Source organism: Protomyctophum parallelum (assembly GCF_964188405.1).
Source record: "Protomyctophum parallelum genome assembly, chromosome: 1".
Classification (NCBI taxonomy): domain Eukaryota; kingdom Metazoa; phylum Chordata; class Actinopteri; order Myctophiformes; family Myctophidae; genus Protomyctophum; species Protomyctophum parallelum.
The window spans coordinates 81,396,006-81,412,900 of NC_139697.1; the positions used below are offsets into that span (position 1 = coordinate 81,396,006).

General features: G+C 39.5%; 1 protein-coding gene across 3 annotated transcripts; it reads left to right on the forward strand.

The window, feature by feature from the left end:
* Positions 1 to 1,168: 1,168 nt before the first annotated feature.
* Positions 1,169 to 16,602, forward strand: tmem248 (transmembrane protein 248). 3 transcript variants are annotated; one of them, XM_083776232.1, is made up of 8 exons: positions 1,169 to 1,576; positions 2,833 to 2,991; positions 3,501 to 3,789; positions 5,241 to 5,391; positions 9,146 to 9,329; positions 9,624 to 9,767; positions 10,192 to 10,250; positions 11,810 to 16,602. In XM_083776232.1, the coding sequence occupies exons 1-7, from the start codon at positions 1,574 to 1,576 to the stop codon at positions 10,210 to 10,212; spliced, it is 951 nt and encodes a 316-aa protein (XP_083632358.1). In that variant the 5' UTR covers positions 1,169 to 1,573; the 3' UTR covers positions 10,213 to 10,250; positions 11,810 to 16,602. The 3 variants fall into 3 exon arrangements, 2 of the variants coding, with proteins under 2 accessions (XP_083632358.1, XP_083632357.1); XR_014569937.1 differs by lacking the exon at positions 10,192 to 10,250 and having other exon boundaries at positions 1,172 to 1,576; positions 11,810 to 12,003; positions 12,972 to 16,602; XM_083776231.1 differs by lacking the exon at positions 10,192 to 10,250 and having other exon boundaries at positions 1,172 to 1,576.
* The last annotated feature ends 293 nt before the right edge of the window (positions 16,603 to 16,895 follow it).

Consider the following 16,895-nt stretch of genomic DNA (forward strand, 5'->3'; position numbering starts at 1 on the left):
TGACGGTTGAAGTTGAACTAAGAAGAGAAACACTGAGGAAACCATGCAGGTGTTTTGTATGTCTGGTAGGCAGGCATGTCGCGCGTAATTGTAGAACGCAGGGCATTCACTGTGAAGAGTGCGGGCGCAGACACCTTCAAAACAGTTTGCAATCAAACAGCCAGTCAATATACAGCCGCTTACAGCGCATTGCGCATGATAGACGCGCCGAGTCGCCGACCACGGCTACGACAGACAGGCTGACCACATTGTTGCATATGCAGTTAGTCGTGTAGCAACTCTGACAATAGTACAGTATTACTGAAGACAGCTACCATTTGGATAGATGCACCAACGCAAAGCCAGGTGCCAGTTATAGGTAAAGAAACGTTGAATATACGTGTTTGGTTCCAAAACACCCCAGAGAATTACCTGCAGGAAAGTGAAGGCTCGTTTGAGAAATATTAAGAACAATCAAAGCATTGATGTCCATTCATTGGAAACACCCAAGTTGAGCTCTTCTATGATTAAAGCGCCAAACGGAAAGATAAGGAGGGACTTGGAAGCAAAAGGAATGCCCATAGCAGATGTACCCATCATAGGGTGGTCATGCAGTGGAATTAGGAGTCCTAATTGGCGGAGACCAATATTGGAAAATGGTCACAGGAAAAATGGAGAGACTGAATGAAGGACTAGTTGCACTGGAAAGTGTATTTGGATGGCTGGTGCAAGGAGAAGTCACCACGCTAAATATCATAACTGAAGTTGTGGACATTGAAGTGATGCACATCAGCATCGGAGAGGAACAGGCACTGTCAGATCAGTTACGCAACTTTTGGGAAATCGAATCCCTTGGAATCCACATGAAAGAAATGTATTCTGAGAAGGAAGACATGGCAGTTTATCCCAAGCCGTGCATATCGACGGCTTCCTAAACCGTGCATATCCACGGTTATCCCAACTTCCAAGCCTATCCAACACTATTCCCACTTTAGGCTGAGGAAGAAATGCCACTTGACAGTTTTCAAATCAGCCTCATGGTGGCGCTACAACAGGCCAAGTTGCGTCTCTCTCTCTCTCTCACACACACACACACACACACACACACACACACACACACACACAGGGAGTGCAAAACATACTCTCAGTCTCTCCCCATGCCTTTGGCCTGGTGGAGACAACCAGGCTTCATCAGCAGTGACGTCTGTGACGCATCCTTCTTGGTGTGTATGTTGTGGGGGATGTCGGCAGTGAGAGCAGGAGGACCAAGATAGATCATTGCGTTTTGCAGAACTCGTACACAGCAATAATATATCTGGGTTAGTTTAGCGCAGTATAATAACGCGAAGGATGGGAAAGAGCAACCGCGGCGGGTTTCACGCAGAGAGCCTGTCTGTCCCCATCATCATCATCAACACCCGACCTTTGCTTTGTCCTGCTTTATATCGCAGCAGGAGCGACTAGGCTTTGAGGAAAGAGAAGGCAGCAGCAAGCTAGCAGCGAGGCTAGCCTGCTAGCCACACACATCATCATCATTACACCCCGCCGTCACAAGCTGCAGGCTAGCGTCCGTCGTGTGCGCAGAAAGACAAACATGGTGAGAACCGATGCTTTTAGTTTCTACTGATGGTGATGTCTATTATTATGTACATACTTATGTTACAGGCTGTCTTCAAGCCACTGAAGCCAGTTGTTAGCCTGGTAACGTCACGCTGGTAAATAGTAGGGGCCAAGCAGCATCAGCTGCCAACTTTGGTTGATTAAAGTGAGATTGGGCTCTGGTCAACAACAACGTGACGCTATGAACAATTAACTACACAATGTGATGCTATGATCAAACAACAACACAACGTGATGCTATGATCAAACTACACAATGCAATGCTATGATCAAACTACACAATGTGATGCTATGATCAAACTACACAATGTGATGCTATGATCAAACTACACAATGTGATGCTATGATCAAACTACACAATGTGATTCCATGACAAAACACAATGTGACGCTATGACCAAACTACACAAAGTGATGCTATGACCAAACTACACAATGTGATGCTATGATAAAACTACACAATGTGATGCTATGATCAAACTACACAATGTCATGCTATGATCAAACTACACAATGTGATGCTATGATCAAACTACACAATGTCATGCTATGAACAACACAATGTTGACAACTCCGTGACGGTTCAATACAGTGAAGCTTAGGGACAACTGACAGCTCAACACAATGTGATACAGATACAGTATGTACACAGCTGGCAGTTACCTGGCTCTCCACCATAGGGTCATGCTGACAGCAGACTAGGACTAAGTTAGTGTTGTATGTTGTTACCATGACGAGCATCGCATTAAACACCACATCTACAGTATGATGAGTTACTTGATAAGTGACAGTGAGGTAGGGCATCTGTATTAGTGTATTGACATACCGGTACTATTCTCTTTGATGCATAATGCCACTGAGTATAATATAACAATTTAATTTACTCCTCAATTGATATCAAACAAACTATTTTTTTTATTGTGGAGTTGAAGTTCATTGCTTCTGATATCAGACAAGGTTTCTCTTAAATTATAAGTGGCTGTTTCACATCCGGTGTCATCACATTATATTGAAACCAATACACTCACCATTCAAAGATAAACAACATCAAACCTCTCTTTAACTTTCTATTGAAAGGACTGAAATTCACTTTCCCCTTTACAATGGCTGCTGTTCTGTTCTGTAATCCGTGTCATTGTTGTCATTATTAGCTGACAATAATTCTATTCTTAAGCCCATACATCAGAACATCCCTTTGTGGATGAGCCTGAACTAATCTGATCTGGTTTCACAGGTCTACCTGTTGAATCCCTTTGAGCACCTGAGGGGTTGCATCCACAGCCGTCCACCGCTGGTCATCTTTATGGTCAGTGTCAGTGCCGTGGCCATCGCCTTCTTGACCATTGGTTATTTCTTCAAGATTAAGGAGATCAAGTCTCCAGAGTTGACAGAGGTAGGGGAGATACCAGTGATTTGCTTTTTGCCAAACTAGATTTGAAATTGAATGAAAGTTTATAGGATTGTCCTTTTGTAATAATCTTGCAAACGACAGTAAAATGCCATTGTTTATTCTAGATAGATGACTTTTGTTTATGTATTTATTTTATAATGCAATATTTATTTTGGGCATTGTTGCAGTCATTGTTTCAACTACCCAGGCTTTCATTTTTGTCTATCCAACCTAATTGCATAAATTATTGTTTAGTATATTTACTGCTGTAATTGTGAATCTTTAATAACAGTGTAGTGTAGTAGATTAGTTGGGCCTATGCTGTTTTAACCATTATGTGCACTCTTATTTTGAATAGCTTGTTTGTCTTGTGCTTCCAGGATGTTCAGTGCCCTCTGCTATCATTTGAACCACTGCTAATGTAATAAATTACAGAGCCGTACGGTATCAGAGTGTTAATCACAGTCCACTCTTCCCTCCATCCATATGCACTCTCGCTCACACACCCTCAGGACTGGAACACCTTCTTGCTGCGCTTCAACGAGCTAGACCTTTGTGTGTCTGAGAATGAGACGCTCAAGCACAACCTTAACGAGTCCACCACATCGGAGAGCACAGTGGTGACCAGTGGCCAAGCACGTTCCAGCACCCAGGCCACTCTCTTGCTCGAGGACTCTGGTCCCATCAACATCTCAGTCCCCATCACCCTCACACTAGATCCTCAGCGCCCATTCGGGGGGTACTCCCGCAACATTACCCATCTTTATGCCACCGTGCTGGGGCAGCAGGTTGGTCTTACTGGTAAGTTGCACTCTACACTGCGGTTTTCCCTTAATACATTTCAGCTTTCACTGGTGTTGCCAATTTTCCCTAAATGAAAAGGGAATTAATTCCAACTATAATTGTGATTGGCTGGCTTTAATGGGTCTAAGGCAAGCATTATAATTTATTATTATTCATGAAGTTACAGCCTCCATCAAGCGATGAATTAACACCATCCATCATCATGCCTCTCTGTTAATGATCTACATCTACGTTTTCCCCCCTTTTGTGTAGAGGTAATTCAGTCCTTTTACAGGAGTGTGTCCTTTTATTAATGGGTTTCAAGTTACCTCTTTGCATGATGACTTTAACTGAACACGGTGAGCAAACAAAGGCAACATTGTGTAATTTTGCCTGGTTCCTTGTGTGTCGTCGTATAATCCTGTAGGTTCCAAAATGCAGCGCAAAGCACCCTAAAAGGGGGATACAGTTGAAGTTCAGAATTGTATACCCTTAGGAATCAGTGCTTTGGTACTTTTTCAGTTTTTCATCCTGAAAAAAGGACTATTAAAAAATGCCTAGAAGAGTAATGTTCAGTCTAGAATGTAGATCACCCAATCTGGTTAAAATGTGTCTTTTGTGGTGTTTAAGAATATCTCTATTTACATTTGTCAAAGGAGACAGACAAGTAGCTAGAGACGTGCTTTGAAGAGACTACAAGTGGGTGCCTGGGCGGTCAAATCCAGTGTTTGTGTGCTGGTTCCTGGTGGATATGTCATACAAGAAGGGAAACCATTATTTTGGATGAAATAGACCTGTGGCTGTCCAGCTTGAACCATTTGGCTAAATTCTGGCTGCTAATTTACGTGATATGCCCTGTACCACATCGGATTATTTCTAAACAACCCAAAGGGCATAAACAAGGCATGGCTTTGTGTAGCCTATATAATGGGTTGATCACAACTCATTACAATAGAAACTTGATGAGGGGTTTACATGTGTCACATTCTGATGGCAGTGAAGCTGTCTCTATCATCCTGGTGTGCTAAAGTGACATACTTTCTCTGACTAAAGGTCAAATAGATGAGCATCTGAATAGCCACAGGATTATTTCATATTTGAACAGTAGCCCAGCCCATGTTATGAAAGACTGGTTTTCAAGTAAGAGTAAATAAATGATGACAAAAAAACCACAAGATAGAGTAAATCTTGAAAAAACAAGAGGGTGACAAAAATGAATGAACGTTTCGGCGGTTAAGCCTTCATCAGGGTGCGGTCACCCTCTTGTTTTTTTCAAGATTTACTCTACAGTTTTCTCCCGTGTGCCGGCACCGCCACAAGGACTTTGGTGTGCGTTAGCTTCTTTGTACACAAAAAACACAAGATAGAAATAGAAATAAGATAATAAATAATCAAGACATTAAAGGGGAAATATTAAAATGCAGAAAAACTAATACGATGCATGTAATTTGTTTTGTGTTTTTCCACAGGCCGGGATGCTCACGAGGAAATGAACATCACTTTCACCCTACCAGTGTCCTGGAACTCTGATGACTGCGTATTGCACGGCCACTGTGAGCAGGTGGTGTTCAGCACTTGCATGACCATCACAGCGGCAAGCAATATCTTCCCCGTCACAGTGTGAGTTGGACTGCTTCCCTGACGCACAGGGACTTTTGATTTTTCAGCTGAAAGTCATTTTTATTTCTCCTATCGGCTAGCTCTGTGCTTCCGTTCCCTTCAAACAGCCTAGTATTGACTATTAACCCCCCCCCCCCCCCCCCCCCGTACGCTTCTACTTCATTTGGGAAACGGTACTATACTAAAATAACCAATCCTCTTCATTTGTAGTTTTTATTTTATTTTTATTTCCAATATAACGGACAGATTATTCTCAGGAACCAGAGGGTTTGTTCAACTAAAAATATCCACTGTATGCTAAGTGAATCGAGCCACACAAGTTCATATCTGTGAACTTGACTGATCTCAATGTTCTGTGTTAGGCTTATACTTAGTTGCGTGCTAGTTTCGCATATCAAAAATACTAGATCTACAAGCTCACAATGCTTTGCAATGCGGCACATTATGGCCTTGTTGATCGGCTATGTTCGATGCGGTACTCAATGTGAAACCAAGCATAAATCAGGCATTAGTGCTGCTGTGGTAATCCACATTCAGCTAGCCCTTCCAATAGGCTATCAATGACGGCATCTGCATTGGCTGTGTCCCTCTGCTAAATTGTTTTTTTAAACTCAAGGATGTCCCATATGATTTTCCTGCATAATTCAGATTCGAAATACGTTTCTGCTAAATTATCTGTCAGACTAGCAGTCACACATTGTTGGCTTCTTTGACCAGCCCATATCGAGTTGTGGAAAGGAATGGTCTGATCTCATGCAGTATGGTATTTAACTGGCAGGAATGACTTCCTCGTTATGCAATGTTATTTATTTGTACACAACTTGCAAGCATACTCTTTGTAGCTCATGGAATTTATATTGGCAAGTGCTCTGCCCATGACTTACAATGGATGTTGTGGTACTACTGATTCTAGGAATAGCTTAAAGGTGCAGTAAGTGGTATTGGTTTGTTCAGTAACAGGGGTCTCCCTGTCTCTCCAGCTCTTTAATAAACAGAAAATGTATTTTCAGGTCGGGTTACCAATTTTACCCAATAAGGAGAGAGAACTCATACATACAGGATCTAGGATAAAACGAGTTAAATTGGAAGTAATTACAAAAAGAAGTGAGCAAACAAAATTGGAATTGGAACACCATAAAATTGAAGTTGATAACTGGGTACTTTATAGACGTTGAGACCCCTGTTACTGAACAAACACTCCATGGCAATGAATATAGAGCTTTATCTTTTTAACAAAAAAATTAAATAAAATCACTTGCTCTACCTTTAATTTGCCTAAGCTATTTTCGAGAATGTGGACCATGAACTATAAGACAAAATGCAGTGTATTCTTAATGGATACTTTTATGAAGTAGTCAAGTCATGTATTAACTGGATCTGTAGTTATGGTGTCCTCTCATTCACTTGTATTACATTTTGCACTACATTATCTGCAGTATTAAATAAATACTGTCCTTTTCTAATCAAAATATGAATTCCCGATCAAACACAAAGTGTATATAGTGCAATAATGTGTACAATTAAATATCACAGTGCTGTTTGTAGTCCTAAATCACCAATGAAGACTGGCTTTTGATTTGTGAAGCATTGTTTCAGAATACATGCATAGTAAGTTAGTAACTTTAGATTGATAGTTAAAGATTGGACACAGAGGCCATGCCAATATTAGATTCTGTTGTTTAGTTTTTCCCCCTGAAAGTGTAGTTCATTGGCAATATATAAATGTAAGTTCAGCACAAAATATTGGCAGTCATTTCCACTTTCCCTCTGATTTTAGAGACATTTCACAGGGAAAATGTTAGTTTGCCCCTATATAATAAATCACACAATGATGAAACCTACTAAACTATGTTTATCAGAAAGGATCTTTAGACACAATTTTAAAAGACTACTGGCAGATGCTCATATTATTCTCAAAAACGTATTGTGATGTGATGGTGAGGTGTCTAGCTATCTTTTTCCATATTAAGACACAGATGCTGTCTAACACCATTCATACCCATTTGGTAACATTTAGATAAGGTAAAATCTTAAATACAATTATCTCAACGTCTCTGTCGGGTGGAAACCTCCTACAGTATGTCCAACACTCTTTGCGCTGCATTTCGAGTTTGTGGATCTGCTACTTTTGATACTTTTGTGTGAGGCTGATCAAGTAGGCCAGGGCATTAATTTACGAAAAAACACAATGTTATATACTAAGAGGTTTCTTCCCGGCAGCAACTATGCATTCAAACTTCACAGATCAAAAGTAGCAGGGTGGGGAACAACACAACACCCAAGCTGGGGGGCGACTTTCATGATGGCTAATGAACTCCGATTAAACCAGCTGTATTTGTAATAACAGCCAGATATATGGACGCACATCCTTCTTTGTCCTTCTTTACACATCCGTATGCCACAGATTAACTCGGCTGGTACATAATTAATTGTCTTTATGGTTGTTGTTTTAACAGGCTGCGTGAAAGTCTTTTGATTTGTTGCAGGGCAATAATAATTTCAATGAGAAACGGTGCCATCACTTATGTGCTGCCCCAGAAATGTTCAGGAGGAAACTCGGATTTCTTATAGAGATTTTGAGATTGATGAAAAACAAACGCTTATTTGACAAGCTGATGTATGCATGCATTTAACTAAAATGAATATACATCATCATTCCATCTGTTCGTGTTTTTGGTTAATAACAGTTAAAATGGTAAATGTTGAATCTATGTAGCGCAATTTACAATGGCAGAGGCAACCATACAAGGCCCCAACCTGCTCATTTGGAGCAATGAGGGGTTCAGTGCCTCGCTCAAGGACATTTGACACGCAGCCAAGAAGGAGCCAGAGATCGAACCAGGAACCTTGTGATTCCTAAGCGGCCTCTCTTATCTCCTGAGCCACTGTGCTGCCCCAGTTCCAGATGGATGGTTTTAGTGCCCTTAGCCCTTCGAATAAGCCTCACTCAATTGGATATTGTTGCTGTCAGGCAGAAACCTCATATCCATGCATATTCTAACGTTTGCTGTTTCTTCGAATATTAACGTCCTACTTGATCATACTAACTACAGTGTCACACAAAAGCATCAAAAGTAGCAGGTCCACAAGTTTGCATTTTGACTTTGTAGATCTGCTACTTTTTTAAATCCTTAAATTCTCATAGGTCCAGTTTTGGACATACAGTATGAGGTTTCAACAGAACTGCGACAATACACTGTATGTTGTTTATCCGAAACAAGTCACTAGAAAATTGGATGCTTACTAAAATTAGCTTTGTAGATGGTTCTGTGAATCTACAGGTATTGTTTTGACACTTTTGGTGTCAAATCATTGATGTTGCTCACAAGTTAAATGGATTTAGCAGATCCACAAGTTCACAAAACTGTACTGGACAGTATTTGCCTCAAGTAGCCAGACTTATCTGCCTTTGCAATGCAGATTACCCCAGGCAGTGATATTAGTATGGTTATGCAAGGCTAGGACAGTATAGCATTGTAGTTGGTACAAAAATAGAAGAGGTTGTCAGAAAATGGGACACCTGTAATCTCTCAAAACTACTGGTCTGAACTAATCTAGTACAGATCTGGTCTCAAAATAGCAAATCTACAAGACTATACTGCACAGTATGGCATTATAGTTGGTCCAGAAATAGCACAATTGGTCCCAAAATATCAACAGATCTGCTACTTCCGCCGCTTTGGTACCGTCACACAAATAAGTATAAAACAACAAATCAGGCTCTAGGTACTGATGTGTGTATTGTGGTCTGCAGGCAGCCACCCCACTGTGTTCCTGAAACATACACCAATGCCACATCCTGGTACAAGCTGTTCACCACGGCTCGTGACTCGGACACCAAATACAGCCAGGACTACAATCCCTTCTGGTGTTACAAAGGAGCCATCGGCAAAGTGTACCACGCACTCAATCCCAAACTCACTGTCATCCTTCCAGATGTGAGTGGACGCAACCTGTTCTCCTACTTGAGTTTTTCTCAAAGTGGCGTAGCCTGATTCGCTGCGTTCCGTGAATTTGTTTAGTCGCTAGTCGCTACGCTTTGTCATTTACCCTTTATTTAGTTAGTTTTTTAAATGTATTACATGAATTAACCCTATTTTTGTCTTGGGTTGTCCTTTTCCTTTAAAAAACACAAATTTATTTCACATGCTGGTGAGTGTTGTTAATTACAAAGGAAGAAATACATCAGCATTGTTTTTGCGATATAACTAGCCTTTGCTTCTTTTTACCAGGATGACCGCTCGCTTATCAACTTGCACCTGATGCATACCAGCTACTTCCTGTTTGTCATGGTCATCACTATGTTCTGCTATGCGGTCATCAAGGGCCGGCCAGGCAAAGTCCGGCAAGCCAGCCCCGACTTCTGCACTGAGAAGGTACAGCAAACACCTACAATAACATCTGTAATAGGACACCGCGCAGCAAGCCCTCCGTCACATTTGATCAACAGCCGCAGTAAAACAAGGCAGCCCAGGCCAGTTCCGAGAGTAACCATGTTAAATCCCGATCTTGATGAGCTATGGCTTTCTGACCAAATCATGGCCGACCAGCTTTATGTTCAGCAAAATAAATATTGCATTATTAAATTGTATTATGAATCAACAATGTATGATGCCAGCTAACGGATGGCTCAATTTTCAAAATAATATATAGTTGTATGAATCGTGAATTTTGGTTTTCATTGGAGATTGACTTGTGTTTTAAAGTGCATACTGCATAAATACATGACTGTAGACAAATTGAGCCAGATGTACGTTACAATTGTGAGTGGAATACTGATGCCTTGGTTTGTACAATCAGTGCTCACCTTATCCACAGTAACCTGCTTGGGAACCTTGAGGAGCAGAATTCTGAAAGTGGCAAGTAAAAGCATTGGCATTAAGTACCCTTCACAAAGTGCAGCGCATGGACCACCCTAGTCACTACTAGTAAGGGGACATGCCGGCCATTTTCACTCTCTTATAGTGTGCTGCTTACAACCTATTTGGGGCACGTCATTATAGGCCAACATTTTTAAACATGTTCACCATCCCCTTTTTTGTCTTTTCTTCACAATGTTTAAAGGCTTATTGACTTCTATTAGAGCAACATTACACGTTTAGTAAAGGTTTGGTTTGTGTGGCTCCCTTGCCATAATGTAACTCCAGTTATAGGAGAGATATCGTCAATAACTGCCCCACTCCACTAGGCCCCACTCCATTACATTTCTACATTGCCGTATTGATACTTTTTTTACGAAGTACGAAATCTGAGTACTTTTTCCACCACTATAAAAGTGTGACTTTGAGGCCTAGCTGTTTCAACTGTGGTATGTAACTCAATGCGGAGACCATTTTGGATTATATATATATATATATTTTTTCCATATTTCTTTTTTTTGCGGCTTACGCCTTTTATTGATTTTTGAAGGGACAGACAGTAGGCTGACAGGAAACGGGAGAGAGATGGGGGGATGACATGCAGTAAAGGCCGTGTCGGGTCCGGGAGTCGAACCCGCGGCACACTGCGACTGGATTACCAGTCCGGTGCCCAGACCGTTACGCTACGGCCTGGGCCGGATTATATATTTTTGAATCGATGGTGCAATTATTGAAGATATCAATATTTGGAGTGCATCAAGGCAAGAGTAACTGCATAACCCAAATCTTTACCAAAGTGTAATTTTGTTGTCCCTGCCACGAAGATACTATAAAATACAAAACGCCTCACATCCTTTTAACCACTAGAGGGAGCACTAAGATAGGTTTTCCCAGTCAATATCACAGTCGGCAGATGTGCTGTTACTTTGAGGCAGTTGTGACCACAATAGAAGTAAGGTTTCATACCCCTTGAGCAACATTTAGCACAAAACTGTCAGTCATAATCTTAACCACTTTCGTCTGACGAAAATAGCAGATCTACAAGCTCAAAGCGCTGTGATGTTGCGCTATACTATGAGCTTGTAGATCTTCTATTTTTAAATATGATTGAAAACGTTTATTTTGAAAAAGGTCAGAAGAATAGGGACAGGAGGTTAAGAGTGACTCGGGTGTGTTGGTATCAGTAACTAAGTACATCTACTGTACTTCTACTGTATTTCAAATGTTTTATACTTTTACTACACTACATCTCAGAGTCAAACATTGTACAATGTTATTAGAAAACTCTAGTTACTTTGTAGATTTTGATTATTACAAAACATACATTACCCACTTAAACCCTATTTAGCCAATCTACAAGCTTGCGTCGCATCATGACACAGTAGTATTGATACTTTTATTTAAGTAAATAAATGTCATTACTTTTACCACCACTGTTCGGTGTAGTCCTCATTCTTGTTGAGTGATGGACCTGTCTCTCTTGTCTTTTCTTGTTGAGTGATGGACCTGTCTCTCTTGTCTTTTCTTGTTGAGTGATGGACTTGTCTCTTGTCTTTCAGGTGGCCTTGTCGGAGGGTTAGAAAGACATGGCAGCACCATGTCAGAACTGAACTGTAAACATGGACAGAATGGAAAGAAAGATACATACCAGTTGCCTAGCAGAGCCTGGAAATACAATAAGGGGCGCTGACGCTCTGTGAATGCAGTTTCCTTGCAATGTTGGAGTTCTCCAACCAAAGATATACAAGTGCCTGTATGTATGTATGTATGGTGTAAATATTTATAGGAACTCTGAAATTCACTACTTTTTTTCCCTTCTTCTTTTGCCTGAGTCCCCTTCGTGCCATTGATCTCAGAACATGCAGTATATCCAAACCCAGAACTGCACAGCCATTTTGTTAGGAGTCAGTGGGCCTCATTTATCAATTATGATGCAAATTGATGTATCTAAAGGAAAGAAAAACTAAAAGTTGGACCTAATTTGCATTTGAGTGTCATTTTCAGTTTTTGAAGACGGGTGAATGAAGATGTTTAAAGTAGAGTGAATAAAACGGCAACATTAGACAGTTAAAACAACAGTTCGATTAATCTAAAGGCTGAATATTTGGGCACCTATTTGCATATAATAATATGAACAATTTGCATAATGATGAGCTTAATGACATTGCATTTCTGTACAACAGCAACAAAATTAATTATAATTCAATAAGAATATTGAAAGCCTATTTAGACGATCCCTAGGTGCTCAAATTGAATGATTTGCGCGTTTAATTATTCTCAACCTTTGAACAGGCATTTTCCAAAGTTTTAGCAAAACTGCAAATGAATGTGTCCTGCATGTTTGAATGTGATATTCACTGAAACATTTGCACAGTTTAATTAAATATCTTTCATCTTTTGGTGTTATATTTTAAGTGGCTGTAATGTTTGCATTGGTCTTCATTCAAATAACCTTGCAAGTACTATCCAGGACCAGGATACTAAACAGTCAACTCAGTTATTTTTTTAGCATGACTGCTCTTGACTCATATGCGAGCAACAAATGAAAAGATAAATGAGGTCTATCATCTCAGCTTCTCCCTGTAAGCTGACATCTGCCCAAGCCCATTTTAAGGGCAATTGATATCCTTTGGCCAATGTCCTATGTCCAGTGGTGAAAATACTTGGATGTGGTCACACTTAACATTATTTTCTGTATTTTTTTTTAATCCTCTCCCTCAGTGTCTTCTTCATTCATCTGCTGCTTAATTTTTCTTGCTGCCAAAGCCCCACAGCAGTTTGTCTCGAGAAATTATAGGCTGGCCTTTTGGCTCCTAGCGTTATATCTTATTTTTCCAGCACCCGGAGGAAGCAGCATATATGCTTTCATCTTTCTCTGAATGGACTGACTTGATAGAAAAAAAGAAAAGATAGAACTGAGACTTTTCTTTCTGACATTAAGTGGCCACTGGCCAGTTCATTTTTGTTCAACTATCCCATTTTCTCATTTTCCAATATGTTTAGCCTGTAACTTGAAATCAAACTTTTGATCTCCTCTCATTATAATGCTGTGAATGTCAAATTACCCTTGATTTATAGAGGTTTAGGACATCTTTATTTTAAGCAAATCAATATCATTTGCACATGTTTACATGTGTTTGTAAATAGTCATACTAAAATGTGTGCACCTCTTGATTTTCTTTTGCTGATTTTGTGTTGTAATACGACAATGTGATTATTTTTGGATTGTCTGTCTCTGATCCATAAAAGGTACTGTATGTAGTATTCTATGAACATGAATAATTATAGTCTTAACAAAACCTGAAATGAGTGTCCTGCCCTTAACATTTATGAGGGTTGGCTAGAATGAGTGAGTGCTAACTGAAGCGTGAAAAGACTGGATTTATTAAAGGCGGCCTTGGACAGTAGTTTAACCCCTTTACGAAATGCTTAAGACTCCAAAATAAAAACTAAGCATCTTTCACTGCAGTGGTATCCCATCAGTTGTGGGATTTGCGGGCACAAAATGAAATGACCTCTTTCCCCTAGAAAGTTTGACCGTGTGAATTGTCATGAAGGTCTGCTCGGCCAAGAATGAAATCTGGGATTGGAATGTGACACACTTTAAACGCATTAGTGATTCTGACAATCGTATGTTTCATAATGCATACGTGTTCTTTGTTCAACACATCAACTCTTATCCTATTCATACTACCATGACCTTATAGTGAATACCATGAGGATCTATCAGAACCCCGAGTCATCTCGTAGTTTTGTGTAGGTACAGCTTTGAAAGTCTCATAATTTGTAAAGTTATAGTAAAGAAAAAGACGGCCTACAGACAGTATGTCCTTGGTTGGCGTACGCCCAGGCTACTGGCATATGCACTCCTAGGCTTGATTTATACTTAGCCAGTGTAATTCCAGCTTTAATCTTCCTACATTCTTAGTAAAGGAGAAATAAAATCACACGAATGGGTTCGAATGCTCTCACACAAAACGATAGTCTGAGACCGACTTTATTGTCTTAGGTATGACATCGTAAAAAGTAATACATTTTACCTCCGTTTTAGAATTGTTCCATAATGTACTCACTGAATGTACTTTTTGAAGGTAATTTGCGACAGTAGTAATGCAGCATTTATCGAATATTTTAAAAGTAAGGATTCCATGCTATTTGAAAGTTTATGTAATTTGACTTTGTATTGGCTATTGTATTGGCCTTTAACTGAACTGATTTTCAGTTTTGACAATAGTATTCTTATTACAAGTAATATCATTTTTATGTGGGAAAACTAATTTCTTGTTTTATGAAAACATTGTACATTATTGATTGAGTTTTCTTTTTTTTTTTTGTTATTTGTTCCATTAACTAATTTTTGTTTCAGTTCTGAGGATTCTGATACCTCATTTTCCACTCAATCCTTAATACCCTGCTCCCACTTTTGCTTAGTATTGCATCCTGTCTCTTTATGTCTTCCTAATTCTATTACTCATGATGTTTAAATTTATTGTATGCATTTGTTGTTTTTCATCTATTCCATTTCGAGTTACAAATTCATTTTTGCATTAAATAGCTTACTATAGCCAATAGCTAATAAAAGAAAAGCTAGTCCCCACCGCCATTCTGTGTTGCCTAGAACTGGAGGTTCAGTAACATTTTGAAGTACATCTCTGTGATGACACTGAGATGTACTTCATAATGTTACAGATTTTTTCTCTCCAGACCTCCAGTTCTAGGCAACACAGCATGGGGGGACTTTTATTTTTATTATTTCCAACAACTCTAATAGTCCAGCAGCCGAGGTGGACGGGTGGGAAATTTGGTATATAGTATATAAAATATTGTCTATATATACATACATTCATGAATCCACATGCTGACCGGCTGAAAGTATTGGGCAATTTATTTTATGGGGGTTTCTTGTGACCCTACCATTAACATCCTATGGCAGGCAAAAATGTAAAACTTTCCTTTTGCTTTAAGTAGCATGTGACATGTCAAACTAGGGGGTATTCATGATTCGGAATCCATCCCAAGCATTAGTTTTGCACAAAATACATAATGGCCATAGACATCTTGACAAATATGATGAGGTCAGCACATTTTGGGCACATTTGGGCAAGTGGCTATGGCTGCTTTTAGCCCAAGGAGTGTATTTTGTGTAAAACTAATTTTGCCCAATACTAACAGCCGGTCAGCAAGTGGATTCATGAATGTATGTATATAGACATTATTTTAGGCCAATAAAAAAGACTATACCAAATTTCCCACTTTAAACAAAAGAAGCCTGTCGGCTACCGGACTTTAAGTGTAGTATTAATGACATAGTAAAATGTTGAAAATGAGTGGTATTCCCCTTTAAGTTTGTTCCATTGTCTCCCTCTCCTGGTAGAGAGAGGTTATTGGAACTACAATAAGATGGTGGTGATCATTCCTGTGTGCCGTCTACTTCAAATAACTTTGACATTGTCCACCAGTGTCCTAACCAACACCAGGATCTAAATTTAAGAGCATGGAGACCACCTACAAATTTCAGTTTTGTTGTAATGGCACCTCCATATTTCCAAATGCCTTAACATATTTTGTGTTTGTTGATCTGTGATTTTTGTTTATAGTTTTCTATATATCTTAATTATACTGACAAATGCATATTGGGAAAAAGAAAAGATGACATTATGACATTGATCACTAAATCAAAATGACTATTTCAGCTAGGATTAGGTATTGATCTCAATTTAATTTAATACTGGTCAAGGTATACATTTAGATTAGAATATTTTTAAAGCACTTTTTTGTTGGAGTCATAGCATCTATAAAAAGAGTAGGCCTATTCAGTGGGGGACATGTTCTACTATGTAAGAAACTATTCAATTGGATTTTTCTGGCATGATTTGAGGTCTAAATGTTAACCCCCGCTACGTGGCCACCATTTCACAATGTTTTTTTATTTTCTGTCATCATCAGCACTTGGAAGCAAATCGTTGCTGTTGGGCAGAAACCTCCCATCTCCATATTCTAACTGTTTTTTTTATCATAAATAAATGCCCTATTTTATCATAATAAAGTACATGTAGTGTCACTCAAAATTAGCAGATCCACAAGCTTTGCATTTCGAGCTTGTGGATTTTGATGCTTTTGAATTTGAATCCTGAAAAGTACAGTTGAAAATGAGGTTTCTCCACCCGACAGAGGCGAAATATCCAACCACTTCTGTGCCTTCTGCACTATCCAGCTGCATCCTCGTCCCTGTACATAGCACCATGTTAATGTGATTAGGGTCAAAGTTTGACATTGTGCCGGAACCTTTTCCTTTCCAGTGGAACTGCTGTAAATTAATTCAAGTTTAAATAAACTGTCCTATGAAATTCAATTCGTCCTGCAAAATTGATCTCAACCTCTAATAAACTATACGGCTTTTTGCCATCTTTCACTTAGAGAGATTATCATGTCAATGGTAATAGATAGAGAAATAAATCCCCTTGAAAACGGCAAGGGGATTTAAATGGGCATTAAATGGTCAGTCCTGGTGGCTGACCATGCTTATACTATGATGGCATAAATACAGGACCTGAGGTCTAGGCTTTCACATCATTTCCTACCCTCTGTTCAACAGAAATACCAACAACAATATAAGTACGTCATTTTATTTGCTAACAAAAAAGA

Excerpts from the sequence above, each read along its gene's own strand:
- tmem248 (XM_083776232.1), top strand. Across the intron at positions 5,392-9,145 it reads AATATCTTCCCCGTCACAGT|GCAGCCACCCCACTGTGTTC; the intron begins GTGAGTTGGACT and ends TGTGGTCTGCAG. Across the intron at positions 9,330-9,623 it reads TCACTGTCATCCTTCCAGAT|GATGACCGCTCGCTTATCAA; the intron begins GTGAGTGGACGC and ends TCTTTTTACCAG.